At 43.3% G+C, this 21,648-nt stretch overlaps 2 protein-coding genes and 1 long non-coding RNA gene across 4 annotated transcripts in view; 1 reads left to right on the top strand and 2 right to left on the bottom strand.

The window, feature by feature from the left end:
* Positions 1-247: 247 nt before the first annotated feature.
* On the bottom strand, positions 248-4,076 carry LOC103124756 (keratin, type I cuticular Ha4). Its single transcript, XM_060203516.1, has 7 exons — positions 3,667-4,076; positions 3,483-3,565; positions 2,816-2,972; positions 1,807-1,968; positions 1,587-1,712; positions 1,196-1,416; positions 248-706 (listed from the first exon to the last, which is right to left on the bottom strand). The coding sequence occupies exons 1-7, from the start codon at positions 4,012-4,014 to the stop codon at positions 625-627; spliced, it is 1,179 nt and encodes a 392-aa protein (XP_060059499.1). The 5' UTR covers positions 4,015-4,076; the 3' UTR covers positions 248-624.
* Positions 4,077-13,019: 8,943 nt separating this feature from the next.
* Positions 13,020-17,749, bottom strand: LOC103124748 (keratin, type I cuticular Ha1-like). Its single transcript, XM_060203517.1, has 7 exons — positions 17,428-17,749; positions 17,141-17,223; positions 16,308-16,464; positions 14,637-14,798; positions 14,417-14,542; positions 14,036-14,256; positions 13,020-13,444 (listed from the first exon to the last, which is right to left on the bottom strand). The coding sequence occupies exons 1-7, from the start codon at positions 17,530-17,532 to the stop codon at positions 13,291-13,293; spliced, it is 1,008 nt and encodes a 335-aa protein (XP_060059500.1). The 5' UTR covers positions 17,533-17,749; the 3' UTR covers positions 13,020-13,290.
* Positions 17,750-19,820: 2,071 nt separating this feature from the next.
* Positions 19,821-21,648, top strand: part of LOC132541926 (uncharacterized) — a 75,641-nt gene continuing 73,813 nt past the window's right edge. The window contains exon 1 of one of the 2 annotated variants that reach the window (XR_009553038.1): positions 19,821-20,945. This is a non-coding gene — a long non-coding RNA (uncharacterized LOC132541926). The remainder of the gene's footprint in view (positions 20,946-21,648) is intronic. The other variant, XR_009553037.1, reaches the window with a different exon arrangement.

The following is a 21,648-nucleotide window of genomic DNA, read 5'->3' as shown; positions in this document are numbered from 1 at the left end:
AACAGAGAATAGAGATAGCAGAGAGGCTTAGGGAGGACTCTCAAACTTGCAGAGGCCCTGATTTTTTTTTTTGCATGATCTCCCCTTGGTGAGTGCCTCCCAGAAGGACATACCTCCCTCTGGATCAGAATTTACCAGCAGAACTGGAGTCAGTCATTTAACATAGTCATTCTCCTAATTATGGGATATTTTTATGAAATAGCCATGACTAGTACTTTACTATGCATGAATATGAACAAGAAACACATTTACTATGCCAGAGAAGTACAGTTTATTGGGAAGTAAATGAATTTGCCTTCTTGGCATTCCAGAGACTGTCAAATAGGCAAGGAAAGAAGGAATCACAATAACAGGAAATGCCCTGAAGTAACACCAGGGCTCAGATTATAGGCAGCTAGATTCTTCCAAAACCAAGTCAGGACCTTCGACAGAGGGAATTCTCCAAAATGTGGTGTATTTTTGCATGTTGGATCTGAACAGCATTACACAGCTAGAAAGACTGCATTTGGCATGACAGTGCTTCTCCAGGAAAACTGAGCTCCATCAAAGGCAGGATCTGGAAGCCTTTCTTATGACTGAACTACACAGCTTCATTCATCTTCAAAGAGGAGGCAAGTTTTCATGTTAAAAGCAACTCTTTGAGCCACCACAGGGCCCACAGGTGTTGCCACTAGCATTGGTGGTGGCACAGGGATTGCAGGGGAGCCTATAGGGACATGGAAATTTAGAATGGGTTACAGAAGGGAGTGAATCAAGGAGAAGGTGCTTAATGAGACAATTTAGGCATTCGCAATGGGTGTAGTTGTTTGGATTACAATTCGATGGCTAACAAATCCTTTTTTCCTCTCCCAGAATGCTGCATGTATTTAAAAAAAAAAAAAAATCTATCTCCTGCACTTGAATTCTCATGAATTTAACACAGTTGACCTTACCCAGCAATTACTGTTATAAGGAGCGATCTCTCTACCACTTCTTCACTGTTAACTCCTTAAGCAGATGTATGCCTTTCACATTTGACTTCTACATGGGCTTTACTCACAGAGTAGACAGTGTGGATTATTTGGTGGGTGGAACACATGGACAATATAGGTATGCCATGTCCTATAGACTCACCATACATGATTTCCTAGATACTAGTTTGTAGAGCTGTGCATGTGCCTTGAAAGGGTGGCATCTACCACTACCCCATACTCACTTGCAGTCCTCACTCTCCAGCAGGCCCCGGTATGTGTTGATCTCACACTCCAGCCGGGCACGCACATCCAGCAGCACCTGGTACTCCTGGTTCTGCCGTTCCAGGTCACTCCTGATCTCAGCCAGCTGTGACTCCACATTGGTGATCATGCACTGCACCTGGGACAGCTGCGAGCTGTAGCGGGCCTCGGTCTCTGTCAGGGTGTTCTCCAGAGAGTCTCTCTGTGGGGGGACAGAAACAACAGTCACAGCTGCCTCTCACTGGGCTTCTCCCCAGGACTCCAAAGACATCACATTCTCCAAGACCTGGGGAGAGGGTGACCCCTAAGGGCAGCCCACTCACTCCCACTCCCCAGCTGCTCAGGTCTCATCAGGAGGCCCCCAGCACCCACCAGGTTGTGCTGGGCCTGCAGCTCGATCTCCAGGGCGTTGACTGTGCGTCTCAGCTCGATGATCTCTGCCTGGCAGGTCTGTAGCTGCTCAGAGCTGGACACCACCTGCTTGTTCAACTCCTCAGTCTAAAACACCAAACAAGACAAGACAGGCTCAGTCCCTGCCTCACTGGCCCCTCAGGGCCTTGGGTGCTGAGTGTCCCTGTGTCGAGGTGCCCACCTGGGTGGTGAACCACTCCTCCACATCCCTGCGGTTGGTCTCCACCAGGGCCTCATACTGACTCCTGGTGTCGTTGAGCACGCGGTTCAGGTCAACAGTGGGGGCAGCATCCACCTCCACGTTGAGGCGGTCTCCAATCTGGCAGCGCAGGGTGTTGACTTCCTAGTAGAGGAAGAAGGAATGAACCCACAGACATGCATCTGCCCTCTTCTTGCTGTGGAAAAGTGGATACAACCTGGCCAAAAACACACTGAAAGGAATATCCTAAAGGTTCCAAAAACTGACTTGGAAATTATGAAGAGTAGACACAAGTAGAAATCATAACAACTCCCATAAACCTGCACTGAGCTCTCCTTTCTCACTAAGACCTAGTCCACTCCTTGGCATGTTCAGTGTCTACTGTCATGTCTTTCTATTCCCCTTTGATACCTGTATGTCTGCCATACTAACCCATGGACTGCAGTCAAATGCATGTTGCTCTACCACTTTTGTGTATTTTTGCTTAGTCTCCTCAATCAAATTAGAACACCAAGTATTAAAAATCTTCCTAATGATGTTATGCCCTATCTAAGAACCTGAATTGTTCTCAGAATACTTAGTACAGCTTGTGAAAACTGTTTCATCCTTTGCCTATGTTGCATCTACTTTTGCATAGCTGTTTTCTCACCCACACTAGCTAGACGGTGACTTCTTTGAAGGAAATAATAATATCTGATTTATTTTTTTCCCTTTATTCTCTTCTTCCAAATCCAGGATCTATCAGGGGCCAGCAGAGAGCAGGATTAAATAAAGGAATGTCCTTCCTCAAAGTTTCTAATGCCTTCCTTGCCTTCGCCCAGCTACTTGAGAATCAGCAGCTCCTTGTCATGGCTACAGCTTACTCACGTCCTGAGCTGACTTTGAACTCCTCAGAGATAGGTCTGAGTCCAGAGTGCCTGATATAAACTACCTGATGACTCTCAGTGTTAAGTTCTTAGCTCCAAATACTTTTTCCCTCTTTCCTTCTCACCTCCTCATGGTTCTTCTTTAGAGACAGCAGCTCCTCCCTCAGGGACTCCACCTGGGCCTCCAGGTCAGCCTTGCACAGAGTCAGCTCATCCAGGATCCTGCGCAGGCTGTTAATATCTGACTCCACCAGCTGTCTTGAGGACCGTTCCATCTCATATCTGCACACACAGGTCATAGCTGAAGAAGGAGCCAGGAAGAAGCCTGTCTCCCCATCCCATGTATCCTATGGGTAGAGTTGGTCTAGCTGTCTGAACTGACATGGCTTCCCACCTCTCTGCCATACTTGTTCAAGCTCTGGATGAAGAAACTGGAGCAGCCCTGACCCACTCTAATGCCATAAGGTACCCCCTGGAGAGCCCAGGAGAAGAAGTTGCTTGCTCTGATCTCACTAGTGGGGGCCAAATCACCACCAAATCAATCCAATCACTGAAAACAATTGACATCACTCCAACTGTTTAAGAAGGCCTTCCAGAAAGAGTAATGTAAGCTAAAGAGCATATGGCATATGAGTTGTCTCTGTCAGAAACCAGTTTTATATAACCAGATTTAAGAAAAGAAACAAACAGGGAAATAGAACTTTTTCTTCCCTTCCATCAGTATTTTTCCCACAAAACCATGAAAAAGTAGAGGGGTGTTAGAGGCCATCATGTCCAAACTTCTCAACATACTTGGTCCTGAAGTCATCAGAAGCCAGCTTGGCATTGTCGATCTGCACCACCAGCCTGGTGTTCTCAGACTTGGCACACAGAATCTAGAAGCAAGGTTGCACCATGAGGACCCCTGCAACTTTAGAACATCCTACTGTGCAAAGGCAGATGCCTGCCACTGTGCCCCCAAAGCTTGCCCCTTCACCTTCTGCTGCAGCTCCTCGATGGTCTTGAAGTAGGACTGGTAGTTGGGACACACACAGGGATCCTGGGGCTGGCATCGCTCCCGGATGCGGCACTCCAGCTCCGCGTTGTCCCTCTCCAGCTGGCGCACCTTCTCCAGGTAGCTGGCCAGCCTGTCATTCAGGAACTGCATGGTCTCCTTCTCACTGCCATTGAAGGAGCCCTCACAGAGCCAGCCGCAGTTGCCCACATTGGCAGGGATGTTGCAGGCCCCAGGCAGGGTGCTGCTGTGGCAGCTGGGGGCCACGCAGGGCCGGGAGGCACAGCTGGAGCGGCAGCTGAAGTTGGGCAGGCAGAAGTTGTAAGGCATCGTGCTGGGAGGGGTACTGGAAGGGCAGGTGACCAGGTGGAGGTGAATGTGATTGAGGTTTGACTCTCTCCTTCCTCCATGGCTCTTTTATACCCTTAGTAGTGGGCGGGGACCTGACATACAGCATAGTTTCCTTTTCTCATGCTTCAGCTAATTTTTTCCCCAAAATATTCTAGTTGGCTGTTTCCAAAGAGTCCCCTCTCATCCCATAAAATTATTCCATTCAGCTTCTGTCACAGCATCTCATCCTGGGTGCTAATGGTTGATGAAATCAGAGTGTCATCAAAGAAGGCAGAATCATCACAGTCTCAGATGGTCTCCCCATTACTCAGAAGGGCGGACACCTAAGGGAATGGGGTGGAGATGTTTGGGGATCAGGGACTCCTCATCCATGAGTTTACGTCTCTAGATTCCCTGGAGCATCTGGAGGGGATAGTCTTCTAGTCTTCTATCCTGGGTCTGCTCACTTTTCAGTGTCTGCTTCTGTTTGCCCTGTATTAGTTGCCAAGAATTTGAGCCTTATTAGATGAGGCTTAGAGAATCTGTCAATGTTTGGGCGCTCATGGTTGAGGAATGAAATGGGCCAGGGTAATGAGAACAGTATTAAAGCAAAGTTTAGGAAACTATAGTCCATAGACCAATGCTAGCCTATCATCTCATCTACAAAGAAAGTTTTGTTGGGATCTAGGCATGCTCACCCATTTAAGTATTGAATATGCTGCTTTTGTGCTACAACAGAGCCCAGCAGCAGATACCTTGGTGTGCAAGGTATCTAAAATACTGGGGGGCTGGGCAGTGGTGCAACTGGTCAAGTGCACATGTTACTATGCAGAAGAACTCAGGTTTGAGCCCCTGATCCTCATCTGCACAGTGGAATCTTCATAAGAAGTAAAACAAATATTGCTGGTGTCTCTCTGTCCTCCCTTCCTCTCTCAATTTCTCTCTGCCCTATCAAAGAAGGGAAGAAAGAAAGCAAAAGAGAGAGAGAGAGAGAGAGAGAGAGAGAGAAAGAAAGAAAGAAAGAAAGAAAGAAAGAAAGAAAGAAAGAGAGAAAGAGAGAATAAGAAAAAAGACTACCAGAAGTAGTGGATTCATTGTGCAATAGTGGATTCATTGTGCAGCAATAACCCTGGTGGCAAAAACAAAAATATTTATTATCTATCCCTTTATAGAAAAATTTACTGAACCACATTGTAGCAGCAATATTTCCAGAGACAAAAGTGAGAAGAACTATCAAGAAAGAAAATTGTACTAGCTCTAACACTATCACTATGAGGGCTGAGAAATATCTCACTCAGTAGAGTGCACACTTTATTATGTTTAAGACTCTGTTTCATGCTCCCAGTCAACATATATGAGCATTATGCAAAGGAAACACTTCAAGAGCATTGGAGTGGTGCCGTGGTGTCTTCCTTTCTGTCTCTGCCTGTGAAATTAAACAGGCATTAAACCCCAACAAAGCACAGCACCAAAAAATAAAACACCTTTTTTAATAATGACAACACTGTCCAAAAACCAAAATGAAAACCAAAATGAAGTCTCAAAGATATCTTGGTGTGCTTGGTGATCTTAGCTCAAAGTCTCTGGAAATGTAACCTCCTTTATTTGTAGACTCTCTTCTCTTCCTGAGAGCACTAAACTCCACTAAGTGTGATTCTTCCAGCCCCTTAAGCTTTCAGACAAATCACAATGCTAGTGAGAATGTTGCTTGGCCCTGTTGTTCCTGAAAGTGGACACAGTCACTGATGATAGTAACTCTGGTACTAGACACCATCACACTCTTACAACCCCTTGAGAATATTCCCATCACCTAAAGGTGAATCTCCACAAAACAGCAGCTCTACCTCACCTTTTATTTCCTGTCATCTGTCCTTTGTTCTGTGAAGAAATGAAATCATATTTAGAAAGAATTTGAGGAAGATTGTTCATGGAGCATAATGTAAGCCCTTTAAAAAAACTCATCTAGACCTCACAGGTGGTAGGGAGGGCGGTACAGAAAAACACACCTCTGAAACTAGATTTCCTGGATTCATACCCTGACTGTTAAAAGGGACTGAGAGAAGTGAAGTCCCCCTTCTGACTATTGTTTTTCTCATCTCCTAAGCTGAAGTAATAATCACTTTGCCCACCTCATTGTGAGTACTAGGTAAGATAGTGTGTCAGGGAGAGAGTGGTGGTAATTGTTTATGTAACCTTCCTACCATTAGCTAAAATAACTTAGATGAAAAGTTTTGTGAAAATTTCATTTGGGGCAGACATCTGAGTATGTATGTTGCCTATGCCAACAGAGACTAAGGCAAATTCTAATGTTAACTTTGTGATTGGAAACTGGCAGGTCACCTGCTGTCCTACCTACTATGTTAAATTCCTGAGCTTATGGGTTTGGTTTTCTTATTTGAGGTAGGTTCTTAGGAAGGAAAGTTCTCCACAGGTTGTTGTGTGACACCAGAATCCCCTTTCTGGTATCAGCATGGAAATATGTTGTGTTCATTCTCTGAGATTCCTCCAGTCTTGCAATTCCATGTAAGCAGTCAAAATAATAATGGTGGTGGTAGTAGTAGCAGTGTTAATAATGACAGTGACATCACTGCATGAAGAGCTATTATGTACCTGATGAATGACATGAGACATTTTTTTATTTTATCCTCTCAACAACCCTCTAAATTCCTCCTTAAAATTATTTACATTAAGGCCTTGTGGTAACCCACCTGGAGAGATCTCTTATGTTATAGTGCACAAGGACCTAGGTTAAATTCTAGGCCACCAGCACCTAAAAGGGTTAGGGAAAATTTCACTAGTGGTGGGGTGATACTTCAGTGTTTCTCTCTGTCTTTCTTTCTCTACCACTCTCCTTCTTTCTGTATCTGACTATCTCTCTATCTTTAAAAAGTAAATAAATAAATAACCATTAGGAGCAGTGGAATCATGAAGGCTCTGAGTCACAGTGATAACCCTGGTGGCAAATATATATATATATATATATATATATATATATATATATATATATATATCCCACTTCTATAGATAAAGAAGTAATTTGAATGACCCAACATTTATCAATATAAGAAAGAAGTAAGATTTCAATAAGTATCTAATTATTGAGCCTGAACATCTAAACACAGGGTCAAGCCAAAAGTTCTTTGATTTGTCAGGCAAAAAAACTTTAGAATCATTTCTGCCTATCGCCCTTTTCGGTTTCATTCCAGTCCCCACTGGAACCCGGTTTCCCACCCTTTCAGAAACCCAGAAGCCTCCTCAAAACCTCTGGTCAGGCAGTGCTCTCACCCAGATACCCTGTGGCACCTTCCTAAACTAAGGCCAAGTTACACTCATAGTCTTTTCTCTACAGAGAAATGAAAGTCCTCCTGTTAACTGGTTGACACATCCAGATTAGAAATGAAAAATGCAAATGAAAAATGAACAGACATGACCTAAGAGTGGCTAGAGTCAGAGAGAAAGCTACCTACCTAGCCTTAAGCTTCTAGCCCAATAAAAGTCCTTCTAAAGTAAGTTCTGTTTCCTAGAAGTGAAATTTTTTAAGACAAGAAAGATCTGGATTTGTGGAAGAAAAAATTAAAGTCTATATAGTGAGGTAGAAAAGAAAGAAGTATCAGTAGATCACATTCTAACCAGGTAATATATATCAGGACCATTCTTACCTGATATTCTAGCCACATGCCCTACCCTGGGTGTTTGAATTTCATTATATAATTCACTGTATATCAGAAAAGAAGAATCTGAGAAATTGGGGATAAAATGAACTTTTCCAAATTGATACAAGTAAGTGACTCAAGTTTGCTGGATCTAATCCTCTCCATTGTGGTTGGAAATTCAAGACATTGCCATGACAGAGGGTGAGAAGACACAAGAATTGGGAGAGAGCACAGAAGCAAAATCATGATCCAGAAGCCAGCTCTGAGCATACACAAGAAGACAAACCTAGAATCCCCATACAGGACTCTCCTCCTCTGCAAACTAGGGGTTAAAGTGGCAAACTCCATGCATGAGCTTATGGGGATGGTGAGGCATGAATCCTGGGGGGTAAAGGGATAGGACTTTTATAGAAGAGACTGCTGAGAACAACTGGTCAGCCCCGCTCTTTCTGACCACACTCACAGCAGCCTCAGACCTTTGGCCTCAAAAGGATGAAAAAAGTGTCACAGCCTATGTATGTGTCCTTCCTATGAATAGATACAATATATATAAACATCTAGAATGAACAATGTGCACTTTTGTCTTTTTGTACAATATGTCTTCTTGTATTATATGTGTGAATTCTAGTATTTGCCACCTATGTATAAATTTATGCCATAAATAAATTGACCAGTTAACCTATACCTTTAAAAAAATGTGCATTAGCACTATAAACATTTCAGAAAACAGGATGGAAATAAATTGGCAAATACATTCAGGAAACAAGCCTAAAAAACAAGCAAATATCATAGAACGATGTAGTCTGAGGTCTGACCAACACAGCCCAGATGCCAACCAAGAAGGTCACCAAAGGACACTAGACCTAACAACAGGATAAGGACTGGGACCCATCAAAAGATGAGCCAAGGGCCAAATAGTAACACATAATGTTGAGTCAGTCACATTCTCCCATAGAGGATCAGGGTGGGGGATATAAAGAAATGGTGGAATGAAAGGCAATAGGACAGTATGTAAATTCTATAGCTGGACATAAAACTAAAAGAGGATGACCCAAATTTTCCATCCTTAAGTGACTAGTTATGTGTTACATCAGCAACACTCAACATAATTAATAACCCTAATAAAAACACATCTGGTATACAAAGTGTTTCTTTCAACACCCATCTTTCATGATCCCCTTGACAAGTATATAATAAAAGCAGGTAGAGAAACTATTGTCTCTACTTTACCAATGGGGAAACTGAGGATCAGAAAAGTTGCATGTCTTGTCCAAGGACACAGAGCTAATGAGACAGTGTCAGAATGAGAACCCTGGTTTTGATAAAGGATCACAAGGACCACTTGCAGAGCTTCTAAAATTCTCAGTGCCCAGGCTGCTTCCCAGATCATCAAGCAGCAATCTGAGGGCAAAATTAGCCTCAGAGTGTTTTTAGGTCCCCTTTTAGGTAATTCTGCAGAAAAGCAAAGTTGAGAATCACTATCCTTGTGCCTGTGATAATGACCACACAGCTTCCAGAGACAAAATGACATATGGGAGTTCTAGAAGAACTTAGAATACATCATTTACAAAACTGAGGTGATGCTACCGAGATCGAGGTTTTTGTTTCTTGCTTTTAAGAAACAGACTGGATCCAGGAAGTAGTGTAGTGGGTGCTGCTTAGGACTTGCAAGTAGAGGTCCTGAGTTTGATTCCTAACACCACATGTGCTAGAGCGATTCTCTTTCTCTCTCTCTCTCCCTCTCTCTCTCTCTCTCTCTCTCTCTCTCTCTCTCACACACACACACACACACACACACACACACATACACACACACACACAAGTAGTTTTTTTAGTAGAAAGAAACATAGAAGAAGTTATAGATCAAAAAAAATGTTGTCTCAGTTCAGGATTTTCCTCTATTTCAGTGATTTCTTGACCATGCCACCAAAAGCATAGATAACAAATGAAAAAGTAGGGAAGATAAACCTCATAAAATTTTTTTTAATTTTGTATATCCAAAGATATTGATGAAAAAAGTGAAAAAGGCAACCTACAGAACAGAAGAAAATATTTGCAAGTTGTTTATCTGCTATGAGATTAATATCCAAAATTCATAAAGAGCTCCTACAACTCAACACAACAAAAATCCAGTTTTAAAGAAATAGACAAGTGACTAAGAAGGTCACTCAGCAGGTAGAGTGTCCACACATGAGGCCCTGGGTTTGAACCCTAGCACTTTATGAGAAGTCCAAGGACAGAAGTAGATGTAGTTCCATGCATGGTAGAATGGTATCTTTCTCTTTCTCTGTCTGTCTCTCCTTTTCTCTCATTAAAATAGCAAATAAATATTCGATCAGGGAAGTGGCTCAACAGCAGAGAGTACATGTATAAAATAATGGGTTTATTTCTCACTACCAAATCAAAATTTAAACACAAGTAAAGAATCCCAGGCATTTCTCCAAGGAAGATATACAAATAGTTAATAAGCACATGAAAATGTACTCACCAGCACTAATCGTTATGGAAATGTAAATCTAAACCCAAAAAGATACCACTTCACACCCATTAGAATGAGTACTGGTAAATAATAATAATTAATAACAGAAAATAACAAGTGTTAAGGAGGTGGATAAAGGTGGATACTCTGTGTAAAGTTAATGAGAATGATAAAAAATATAATCACTGTGGAAAATAGTGTGTAGTACTGAAAAATTATAAATGTATAAATTATAATGTACAAATTATAAATTATAAATCTATCAACTCCAGATCAAGTTACCAAAAAAATCTGAAAACAAGAACTTGAGCAAATACATATATGCTAATACCCATAGCTACATTATTAGTTACAATAGCCAAAAATTATAAACAAACCAAAAAAATCTAACAACAGATAAGTGGATAAATTTTTTTACATTCAAAGGAATATAATTTTGTCTTTATTTAAAATAAACAAAATTCTTTTTTTAGTTTTTATTTGTTACTAAGTTTGTTATAAGACTATAAAATACAATGTATAGTTCCACACCACACTACCACCCAAGTTCTATATTCCCACCTTCCAACCTCCCAAGGATAACCATCATAGTTCTTCCAAGCCTTACAGTTTGTTTGGGTCTGTTTTGTTTGGATTTTTTTTTTTTTGCAAGTTCATGTAAATCAGATCTCTTGATTCTACATATCAGTGAAATCATTTGGTAATTGTCTTTCATCTCTTTACTTATTTTGCTTAGCATAATCACCTCCAGTTCCATACATTTGATCCCAAAGGACACAAGATCTTTTTTGTTAGCAAAGTAATATTCCATGGAGTATATATCCCATAACTTCTTTAGTCAATCATCTGACGATGAGCAGCGAGGCTGCTTCCACTCTCTGGCTACTGTGAATAATGCAGCTATGAACACAGGAGTGCAATTGTCCCTTCTAATTAGTATTGAGTGTTTACTGGATAAATGCCCAACAGTGGTATTGACAGATCAAAAGGTACTTCCATTTTTATTTGTTAAGGGCTCTCCATACAGTCTTCCAATGGGGCTGTGCCAGTTTCCATTCTTACCAGCAGTGAAGCAGAGTTCCCTGCTCTCCACAACCTCTCCAACACCTGTCATTTCCTGGTGTGTTGATGTAAGCCATTCTCCCAGGTGTGAGATGGTATCTCGGTGTAGTTTTGATTCGCATTTCTCTAATGATAGTGAAGTGAAGCATTTCTTCACGTGTCTGTGAGCCATGTGTATCTCTTCTTTAGAAAACTGTTTAGTTACTTGGCCCACCTTTTTGTTGGGTTACTTTTGCTTCTTTTATAGATCTCTACCAATTTTGTATAGATGTTTGATATCAGTTTGTCTGATGTATGTGCAATATGCAAATATCTTCTCTCATTTACTGGTTGCCTGGTTACCCTTGTGTAGTTTACTTTAGTAAAATGGACAAAATTCGGATACATATCACAACATGGGTGAACCCTAAAGATACTGTACAAAATGAAGTAACCCAGATACAAGAGGACAATTATTTTATGACTCCATTTGTATGATTTAATCTAGAATTGCCAAGTTCATCTGAACAAAGGTAGAATAGAAGGTACCAGGGACTATGGTTGGGCCAGGGGTTGGAACAGGAATGTTCTAAGGGAGGACTGGAGAGTTTCAGGACTTGAGGTGATGAAAAATTTCCAGAGATGGTTATATCACAATGTGATTGTTTTCTAGAACTAAATATATATGTTCCCTACTTGGAGATTAACTATGTCCCTTTTAGCAAGATGAAAATAACCTACAGACAGGGCTTTGTCTTTTTTTTAACTTTTATTTGTGACTTAATAATGGTGTGCAAGATTATAAGATTACAGGGGTGTAATTCCACACCACACCCACCACCAAAGTTTCATTTTCCCCTTCCCCACCACACACACACACACACACACACACACACACACACCTGTGATAATCATCATAGCTGTCACAAAGTCTTTTATTTTTATGGTTTTTTTTACCAGAGCACTGCTCAGCTCCGGCTTATGGTGTGGGGGATTGAACCTGGGACTTGAGAGCCTCAGGCATGAAGTCTCTTTACATAAGCATTATGCTGTACCCTCACACTCACAAAGTCTTAAAGACGGTTTGGCTGCTCTATTTTTTTCAAGTTCGAAGTTCATGTGTTTCAACTCTCTGTATTCAATATATGAATGAAACCACCTAGTAGTTGTCTTTGTCTTTATGTGTCCCTCCCCTCTTCAGTCATCCAGAATCTGCATAGGGTAGGTTCTCAACAGTACCACAGAAAGATGAAGTATCAGATAAAGAGCTAATGGGTCTTTTAAGTCCAGGACTGGACACTGGAAGGAAGTAACTAAAAGCCAGGCCCATAAACATCCTTGCTCTGGGAAAAGAAGTCCTGAGCACAGCACTCAAGCCAGAGGATCTCATCATTGAAAGAATGCCAGAGTCTAAGGCTGCCAAGAACACCAACATCCTAGGCTATACAGCACTGGGCCTAAGTGTGCCTAAACACATTTGGGCTTGTGCCCAAATACCTCTATCAATTTTAGGGGAAAGGCAAAAGATGGCATCTATTCTAGTTCCTAGTTCATGCCTCCTCAACTCATATATGGGCACATTAGTTTCAGGAGATGACTAGGTCAAGAGAGGAAAGTCTGGGAATGGCCAAGAGGAGATCAGGCACAGTCCTGCAGCTACCTGGACATCCCTCACCAGCCTGCCTTGTCCAGTCAGGCATCTGCCTTCCGGGCATAAAAGGGTTCCTATTTCTAAGAGTCAGACGTTTATATGGCCTGACTTTCAAGTGGCTTTTTATAGAGTGCTCAAGTGATGGGCGTGGAGAAACAAATGAATACAAATGAGAAAGGTGTCTGTTCTGCCAGGTTTATTAAGAGGTTCCAAGAGAGTGCCGCTGGCACTGGGAAGGGTTCTCTGAGCAAGCAAAGTAGGAGCAACTATAGTGAAGTAAGAAAGGGTGGACAGAGAATGGTCCATGGCAGGCTGGATGACATTCCTAGCTACCTCATAGAGGCAGCCCCAACCAGGCACACCGTGTTTTCAGACCCATTATGTAGAAGGAACCAGGGCCAGGTGGAAGAACTGAAACTCTGGCCTCCCTTCTCCTCTAGCAGCCCTGGGCTCTAGCGCACAAAGGAGTTACAGGATCCGTAGTGGGGCCGGGGGAAGCTGGGTGTGCCAGGCACAGATGCAGCACAGGGAGTACAGGCACTGGAGATACAGGACCCCATGGACTTGCCACTTGCATTGGTTGTGGTGCAGGGGTTACAAGGAAGCCTGGGGAGAAAAGGATTATAGAAAGGTGAATTGAAGGAGGCCTGTAATATAAAGAAGATTGGCATGCCTACTGGGATTTGGTCAGACTTTTAACAGAAAAGCCCAAAGGCTCACCTGCAACAAAGGTCACTGTCAAATTGCTGATTGTGTCCCTCTCTGCTGGTGTCAAAGATGCTATAGACACTCTGAACCTTGACAATATACATTCTAGCTGAGTCCTCAGACAAGTCACTTGACTTCTCCAAGTCCTAGTTCTTTCCCTGTGTAATGCAGAGAAGACGATCCATCTTGCCCAGTGACGGCAACTGCATGGTCAAGTGAGTGAGTTACTGTATGGAAAGTGCCTCTCCACAACATGATTCTATGAAATGCAAGGCATACTTTTGATCTCATATCAATACTATTGCAGTAGAATACAAAGAGCAGCCAGTACAATCTCAGTGTATACAGCAAATATTTCTTGCTATCTTGCTTTTAAGGGTGCCCATATTGTGTTTACCAGGCTCTGTGTGAGCATGCCTAGTAGGAAGGCATTTTTTCTTTCCAAGATCTGTGCTCATGATCTAAAACCCACAACCTGCAGGTACTCACTTGCAGTCCTCACTCTCCAGTAGACCCTGGTATGTGTTGATCTCACACTCCAGCCGGGCACACACATCCAGCAGCACCTGGTACTCCTGGTTCTGCCGCTCCAGGTCACTCCTGATCTCAGCCAGCTGGGACTCCATGTTGGTGATCATGCCCTGCACCTGGGACAGCTGCGAGCTGTAGCGGGCCTCGGTCTCTGTCAGCGTGTTCTCCAGAGAGTCTCTCTGTGGGGGGACAGAAACAACAGTCACAGCTGCCTCTCACTGGGCTTCTCCAAAGACATCACATTCTCCAAGACCTGGGGAGAGGGTGACCCCTAAGGGCAGCCCACTCACTCCCACTCCCCAGCTGCTCAGGTCTCATCAGGAGGCCCCCAGCACCCACCAGGTTGTGCTGGGCCTGCAGCTCAATCTCCAGGGCGTTGACTGTGCGTCTCAGCTCGATGATCTCTGCCTGGTTGCTCTGTAACTGCTCAGAGCTGGACACCACCTGCTTGTTCAACTCCTCAATCTAAAACACCAGACAAGACAAGACAGGCTCAGACCCTGCCTCACTGGCCCCTCAGGGCCTTGGATGCTGAGTGTCCCTATGTCGAGATGCCCACCTGGGTGGTGAACCACTCCTCCACATCCCTGTGGTTGGTCTCCACCAGGGCCTCATACTGACTCCTGGTGTCATTGAGCATGCGGTTCAGGTCAACAGTGGGGGCAGCGTCCACCTCCACATTGAGGCGGTCTCCAATCTGGTTGCGCAGGGTGTTCACTTCCTGGGATGCAAATCACACAAAAGTGACCATCCTCAGTGAGAAAGAGCTCTAAGGAATGGCACTTCTTACTGAAGCCTTGTTAGTCTACATCCTCAGGAAAGAAACTCTCAGAGTAGCTCCTGTGTCAACCAAAGGCAATGGTCTGCACTTTAGTGTTCCAGTTCATTATCATGTTTGTGTTATGGCACTCACATTCAATGAGAATCTCAGGAATAAGCTCAGAAGCCACTGAAGGATGTGCTAGTGCCCAGTTTTCCCAATTTACAGACTGGGTGCCTATGAGTTTACAAGAAAAAGAGTTGGCTGTAAATATTCAAACTGTATGTCAGACAATTCTTGTCACCAGTAAGGTCATATCATGGTCCTTCCCAAGAGAAAGAAACGGTCCCCTGGCCACCTTTCACCCTGGTAAAAAAAAAAAAAAAAAAAAAAAAGTTGAGACTCAGCTTCATCTGGTCTGACTTTTTTGGCCTTTGGTGTGGAAAGAAATGATTTTTCCCAGTATGGTGAGGACAATGCTATTACTGTGGAGATTAGAATGTGGAGACTAGAAACTGTTACTTCTTAGAGACTGTTACACTGAAACCAACTGTTACTTGTTAGAGACTTTTACATTGAAACCAACAGTTCCTTGTTACAGCCATTACAGCTGTTACAGCCGTTAAAGCCATTAAACTGAAACCAACCACTCTTGTTCTGTGTACTATAAAAAGCCGGGAGCAACAATGTTGTGGGGTCTCCGGCAGCAGACTCTCCCCTTGTGTGGAAGGGTGTCGGCGGCCCAAGCTTAAGCTTGATAATAAAGGCTCTTGCTATTGCATGTGATGCTGGTCTTCCTTGTGTGAGATCGGGACTCGAACCTCTGGGCACAACATTTGGGGGCTCGTCCGGGATCCCCATCTCACTAAAGGAACGCAGCCTCACTGAGCCTTCAGGAGACGGGTCTATCTGTAGAGAGAGACCCTTGGAGTCAAAGGTGGACACACTGGGAGGCTCCGGGTCCAGGGTCCTGGGAGACATCTCAGGCCCTGCTGTAGGGGATTGGATCCTCCTCGCAAATTTGGAAGGGGAGAGTGGGTCGCTCCCACAAAACAGCAAAAAGCTGTCCTCCCATCTGTAGGAAAGCAGCGAGAGGCTGTCCTCCCATCTGTAGAGAAGCAGCGTGAGAGGCCGTCCTCCCATCTGTAGGGTGTGGAGAGAAATGATTTTTCCCAGTATGGTGAGGACAACACTATTACTAGCTCCACAACCCAGCAATCTGGAACAATCCAGTGGCAGTTTACCAGGAACCTCCAGTGACTGTGGCCATTGTGAATGTAAGATACGTCTTACCCAAGAACTTACATGAATACCACCTCTCAATTTTTTTTTCTTGAACAGCAAAGTTTTGGTATTTATAAAGGAAAAGTATAAAGTCACGCTTGGTTTTATATTCCTATTTCTGTCACTCTAAACCACTAAAGTCATGGCCAGCCTGAGTCTAAGACATTTCCTCATCTCGGAGCTTACCTGCTTATGATTGCTCTTAAGGTATAGCAGCTCCTCCTTCAGGGACTCCACCTGGGCCTCCAGGTCAGACTTGCACAGGGTCAGCTCATCCAGGATCCTGTGCAGGCTATTTATGTCTGACTCCACCAGCTGCCGCAGGCCCAACTCTGTTTCATATCTGGCAGAGCAGTAACAAACAGGCTTCAGAGACTCATATAACCCATTCACCTTATATCCCCCACTTTCTGCAATGGTACAGTGGGAGATAAAAGTTCCCAGGAGATAAAATATTCCAGAGGTTTAGTCACAACCCAATATTGATCTGAAAATAAGTACATTGATTTATGAGCTTTTTTTTTTTTTTGCCTCGAGGTTTATTGCTGGGCTCAGAATCCACTGCTCCTAGAGGCTATTTTTTCCCTTTTTTTTCCCTTGTTGTTTTTATAGTTTTTGTGGTTATTATTATTGTTGTTATTGACGTCATTTTTGTTGGATAGAACAGAGAGAAATAGAGAGAGGAGGGGAAAACAGAGAAGGGGAGAGAAAGATAGACACCTACAGACCTGCTTCACTGCTTGCAAAGTGACGCCCTGAAGGTGGGGAGCTGGGGGCTCAAACCAGGATCCTTATGCTGGTCCTTGTGCTTTGCAACATGTGCACTTAACCCGCTGAGTTACCTCCCAACCCATCCAGGGCTCATCTGTTTTTGTGATTTTTTTTTTACCTGATTCCCCCTCAATTCTTTACAATCAATATATCAAACTCTTAGTTCAACAAAGCTATGGCAATCCCTTTTATTTAGCAAGAGATTGAGCAAAAGGAGTAAGCCCCAGTGAGAATCCTGAATAACTCACTTGGTTCTGAAGTCATCTGCAGCCAGCTTGGCATTGTCAATCTGCACCACCAGCCTGGAATTCTCAGATTTGGTGCACAACATCTGGAGAATGAGAGATTGCTTAGTGAGGACTGAAACTGAATATGAAACCATCCACTTATTTAAAATGGATTAAAAGATCATTTGAAGGCAAACTAGGAAAGTGAAAAATAACACATAGAAACAAAAAACACAGTTGTACACCAACTTGAGAATCATAGCAAATCACCCCTTTCCTTGCTTAGAAATGACTGCAAGCATCCCCACCTTCTGCTGCAGCTCCTCGATGGTCCTGAAATAGGACTGGTAGTTGGGACACACATAGGGCTCCTGCTGTTGGCTTCGCTCCTGGATATTCCTCTCCAGCTCCATGTTGTCCCGCTACAGCTGGCGCACCTTCTCCAGGTAACTGGCCAGCCGGTCATTCAGGAACTGCATGGTCTCCTTCTCGTTGCCATTGAAGGAGCCCTCACAGAGCCAGCTGCAGTTGCCCACATTGGCAGGGATGTTGCAGGCCCCAGGCAGGGTGCCACTGTGGCAGCTAGGGGCCACACAGGGCCGGGTGGCATAGCTGGAGCGGCAGCTCAGGTTGGGCAGGCAAAAGCCGTAAGGCATGATGCTAGGAGAGAACAAGTCACCTGCTGAAGACAGAGCCCAGGTTCTCTGAATCACGGAGCTCTCAGTCTCTTGCCTCTGAAGAGCACTTATACCACTTCTGTGAAGGGTGTGGACATAGTCCGTAATATCTTTATTTTTCTTTTTACTTCACTGGTGTTCAAATGCACTTCCGTACAGTCTGTTATTTGCCTATCTCAGAAGATTCCCTTGTCCCATAAAATTCTTTACTTGGGTTTCATACTAAGTCAGCATTCCTCTTCAGGCTGTCCTCCCATGAAACCAGAGTTTTGTGGTAGACCTTCAAAGAGGCCACATGGTCTAACCCAAATGTCTTTCCTTGTTAATTGGGAGTTGGTTCATCCAGTGGCATCCTTTTGTGCCAAGTGATCCTGTAAACGTATACTCAGCCCCCTGTCCTGGTCCACCTAGCCTTTCTAGGAAGGAACTAGAGTTGAGTCAAGAAAGAAGTTGCAGTACCTGTGGATTGTTTTTTTATACGTGTTTTGAGAGGCAGATCTTTCCATGATGTAGCTTCCCAAGTCTTAGAAGACTAGCAGTGGATAAGGGCCATGACTGAGAATGAAGGACATCTTATTATGTGGTAACCTCAAAGATAGTATAAGGCTAGTATATAGGTCTCCATTGGGGTATATGCCTTAACATGGGTAGCCTAGACTGGAGCCCTAGCACCAGTGGAAGATGCCACAGCATCAAAGGAAGCTTCAGTGCTTTGGCATCTTTCTCTGTCTCTATATTGATATCAATATGTAGCTATAGGTGTAGATGTAGGGCTCAATGATATATATCAAAAAGAATGAAAAGTCTGGGAGTCATGAAATTTGTGAATCTCTATTTCCACCAAAAAAAGAAGAGAATAAAAAAAGATTAGAAAAATCATAGATATTTTTGAGGTAGAGACTTTGATAATTAGTTTGAGAATAAAATCAATTCTAGAGGAAGACAGGTAAAGATTAGGTTGAAAGTGGCTGAATACAAGATGAAAGGTCTATCTAATGCACATAAACTACCTAGGAGCAATATCTGGAAGGAGGTATAAGAGAGAAGAACATGGTACTTGTCTGAGTTTTCCACTGAGATCCCCATAATATCAGAACAGAGAGAGTGAGTATTCAGGAAAGTCAGGAGATTACCCAAAAGTACCTCCTCAAACATGAGGCATTAGACATTTGATGCTTAATCTTACAACTGCTGGGGGTCTAGGCCCCAATGGTGGAACAGGATGATGATCTGGTGGAGGGTGAGATGTACTGGCACCTACTTAGGGGAAATATGGGAATTTAGTTTTGTGACAACAACAATCCAGGTAGTGAACGTTCCCCTCAATAAAGTGATACTAAAATTAAAGAGAAAAGAAAACTTCATGTGAATTGACCTTAGATTCCATAATATACACATGTCCATTAATAAAATGTCATTTCAAGCATTCCAGTCAAACTTTCTAACATTTTGTTCAAGTCTCAATATGACATTGACAAGTCAGGAAGATGCACTATATTCTTCCCTGGGCTTCCCACCCTCCCCTAGTATTACTGAATTATGTGCAACATATTTTAAAGACCAAAATTCCAAAGATACCAAGAAAGGCCTCTGTGGCTGTTTAATTGGACCCAGGGACATGGATACCAGGAAAGGAAATGCTACATGCAGCATAGGCAGGTGATTTTGCAACCATTTGGAATTCCAGTCATTTGAAGCATGGAATCATTAGAGGTTGATTTGGGAGGTGGTGGGAGGCACCAAAAGGTCTGAGAAAGGGGTGACCAAAGTGCTGAATAGATAAAATTTGCTTAATTAGAGACACTCACAGTTATTAACTTCATCTCGGTGGCAGCATGCCCACCTCCACTGTGGCTTTGGCTGCCAGCCAGAGTTGCTGTTTTATTGACAACTTATTGGAGTCCTGCTCCCCATCTAGCTTTCATGGCACTCCGCTTGCATTGGTGATTAATGGTCCTTTACCTACCCTCTCCAAGGCCATTATCACTGCTCATTATAATGCCATCCAGATGAAAAGTCTCACCACACTACAAAGAAGCCCCTGATTTGCCATAAAAACCAAATTTCTTTGTTTCCCTCCAAAGCAATTAAAGAGGGAGGGGCAAGTGGCTCCCAAGGCTGAGGCTGCAAAAGAAGAAGTAGGAGTCAGTCAGTAGGAAGCTTCTTTCTCACTTCACCTGGACTTAGACAAATGAAAGGGCCCATGGATCAAACCAATGAGCATTTATGGACCAGCACAGGCCTCCTGCTACCCAACTCTCATCAGCCTTCTCCAAGGCAGCAGCTTTCCAGCAAGGAGCTATGTGCTCTGTTCTGCCTTCCTCCCAACCCAAAGAGTTCCCTGGAGCAAATTCAATGCCAGTGGCGTTTTCTGGGTTCTTATCTACTGATTAGTCCATGTAACCTCACGGAAGCTATCATCGAAGGAGAATGTTCAGGTTCTAGGCATAAGACTATTTCAGAATTGGCTTAACCAGAAAACCAAATACAAAATTTGCATGCAATGCAAAGAGATGGAGGAAATGGAGAGAGAAGTAAACTGGGAGAAGTGTGTTTGATGAGACATTAGAACATAATGAAAAGACAAGGAAGAAACCTGGGGGAAAAAATCCTCAGAAACACACAACAATGACCAATCTGTCAGGTGAAGTGAATCCATCTTCAAATAAAGGAGCCTGGAGAAGAATGCAAAGCTGAGGAGCAGCAAAGGCAACCTGAACTGATGCCCCAAAAGCAGCCACCCCATGGAGTATTCTGTGAGATTAAATGGACATGACTCAGAAAGGATCTTCTAAGGTCTCTGTGGGAAACAGCATTATTCCAAGGTGTCCAGATCAGTGTATTACCACAAATACCCAGACTGAGACTCGCTTGTGGCTGAGAAATGCACTGCCATCTATACTCAGACAGACCGAAGTTAAAGAGGGCAAGGCTTCCTACTCCTGACTGGGTAAGGAGTGTGGAGAGAAGAAAGGAAACAAGGAGATCTGGCTTCGGATCTCTGCCAGTAGGCAGCCACACAGAAGATGCAAGAGAGATCAGAGCATCCTGCTTCCTGCCACTTACACCTGGAATTTCTTGTCCCCTGCTGACTGCCCTGCAGGTGAAGTGGGGAAAAATTCAGGACAATGACAGCAGATGAATAGTGGGTGAGTACACATAACACAGCTGTACTTTGTCATTTTAGACTTTGCAGTATTTTCAAAACGTAAATAGATTCAAGTGGATCTGCTTCTAGAATGAGTGGGCGAAATGGACTGTTGGGTTGTTATGGCCCCATGGACTCAAACAGGTTAGGAACAGGCTTCATGTTTCTGGATTTCTTAAATGAAATAGAAATTCTATTTATTCAAAGTGAAATTGGGAAGCTGAGAAACTATCAAAACCATTGTATCTCTTTAACTCAATTTGATCCAACACCCATGTTTGATGTGCCTCTCCATACAAAGTTTGACCCTAAGTTAAAGTGAAGAATCTTAGTTTCAGTGGAGGGCTGTCTTTCTTTGAGCAAAGATAGTGAAGCCTGTTCTGCCTCTCTTATGCTTGTTTTATCGGTGGGAGGAGAGACTCAAACTGAATAACACATATAAAAGTATTTTGTAAATGGTGAAATGAACATAAAAAAAGAGGATCAGAGTGAGCTGGACTCTGGAAATATGTTTGTATTTGCTATGAGCAGAAAACTGCACTTATAGAATGAAGGGCAGAGGTCATTTGTTGATTATTTACCAAGTGCCCAGCATAGGGCTGAGAGTGGGAGAAAGGTGTAAATGGAGTGGGAAGGAGGTGATACTCCCCTACCCTCCAGACTGCTGTCATGATGAACAAATATTACTGCAGGTAGCACTAACA

Source organism: Erinaceus europaeus, chromosome 12 (assembly GCF_950295315.1).
Source record: "Erinaceus europaeus chromosome 12, mEriEur2.1, whole genome shotgun sequence".
Taxonomy (NCBI): domain Eukaryota; kingdom Metazoa; phylum Chordata; class Mammalia; order Eulipotyphla; family Erinaceidae; genus Erinaceus; species Erinaceus europaeus.
Note: the sequence above shows the minus strand (reverse complement) of the source record. Positions and strands in the feature narration are given on the sequence as shown.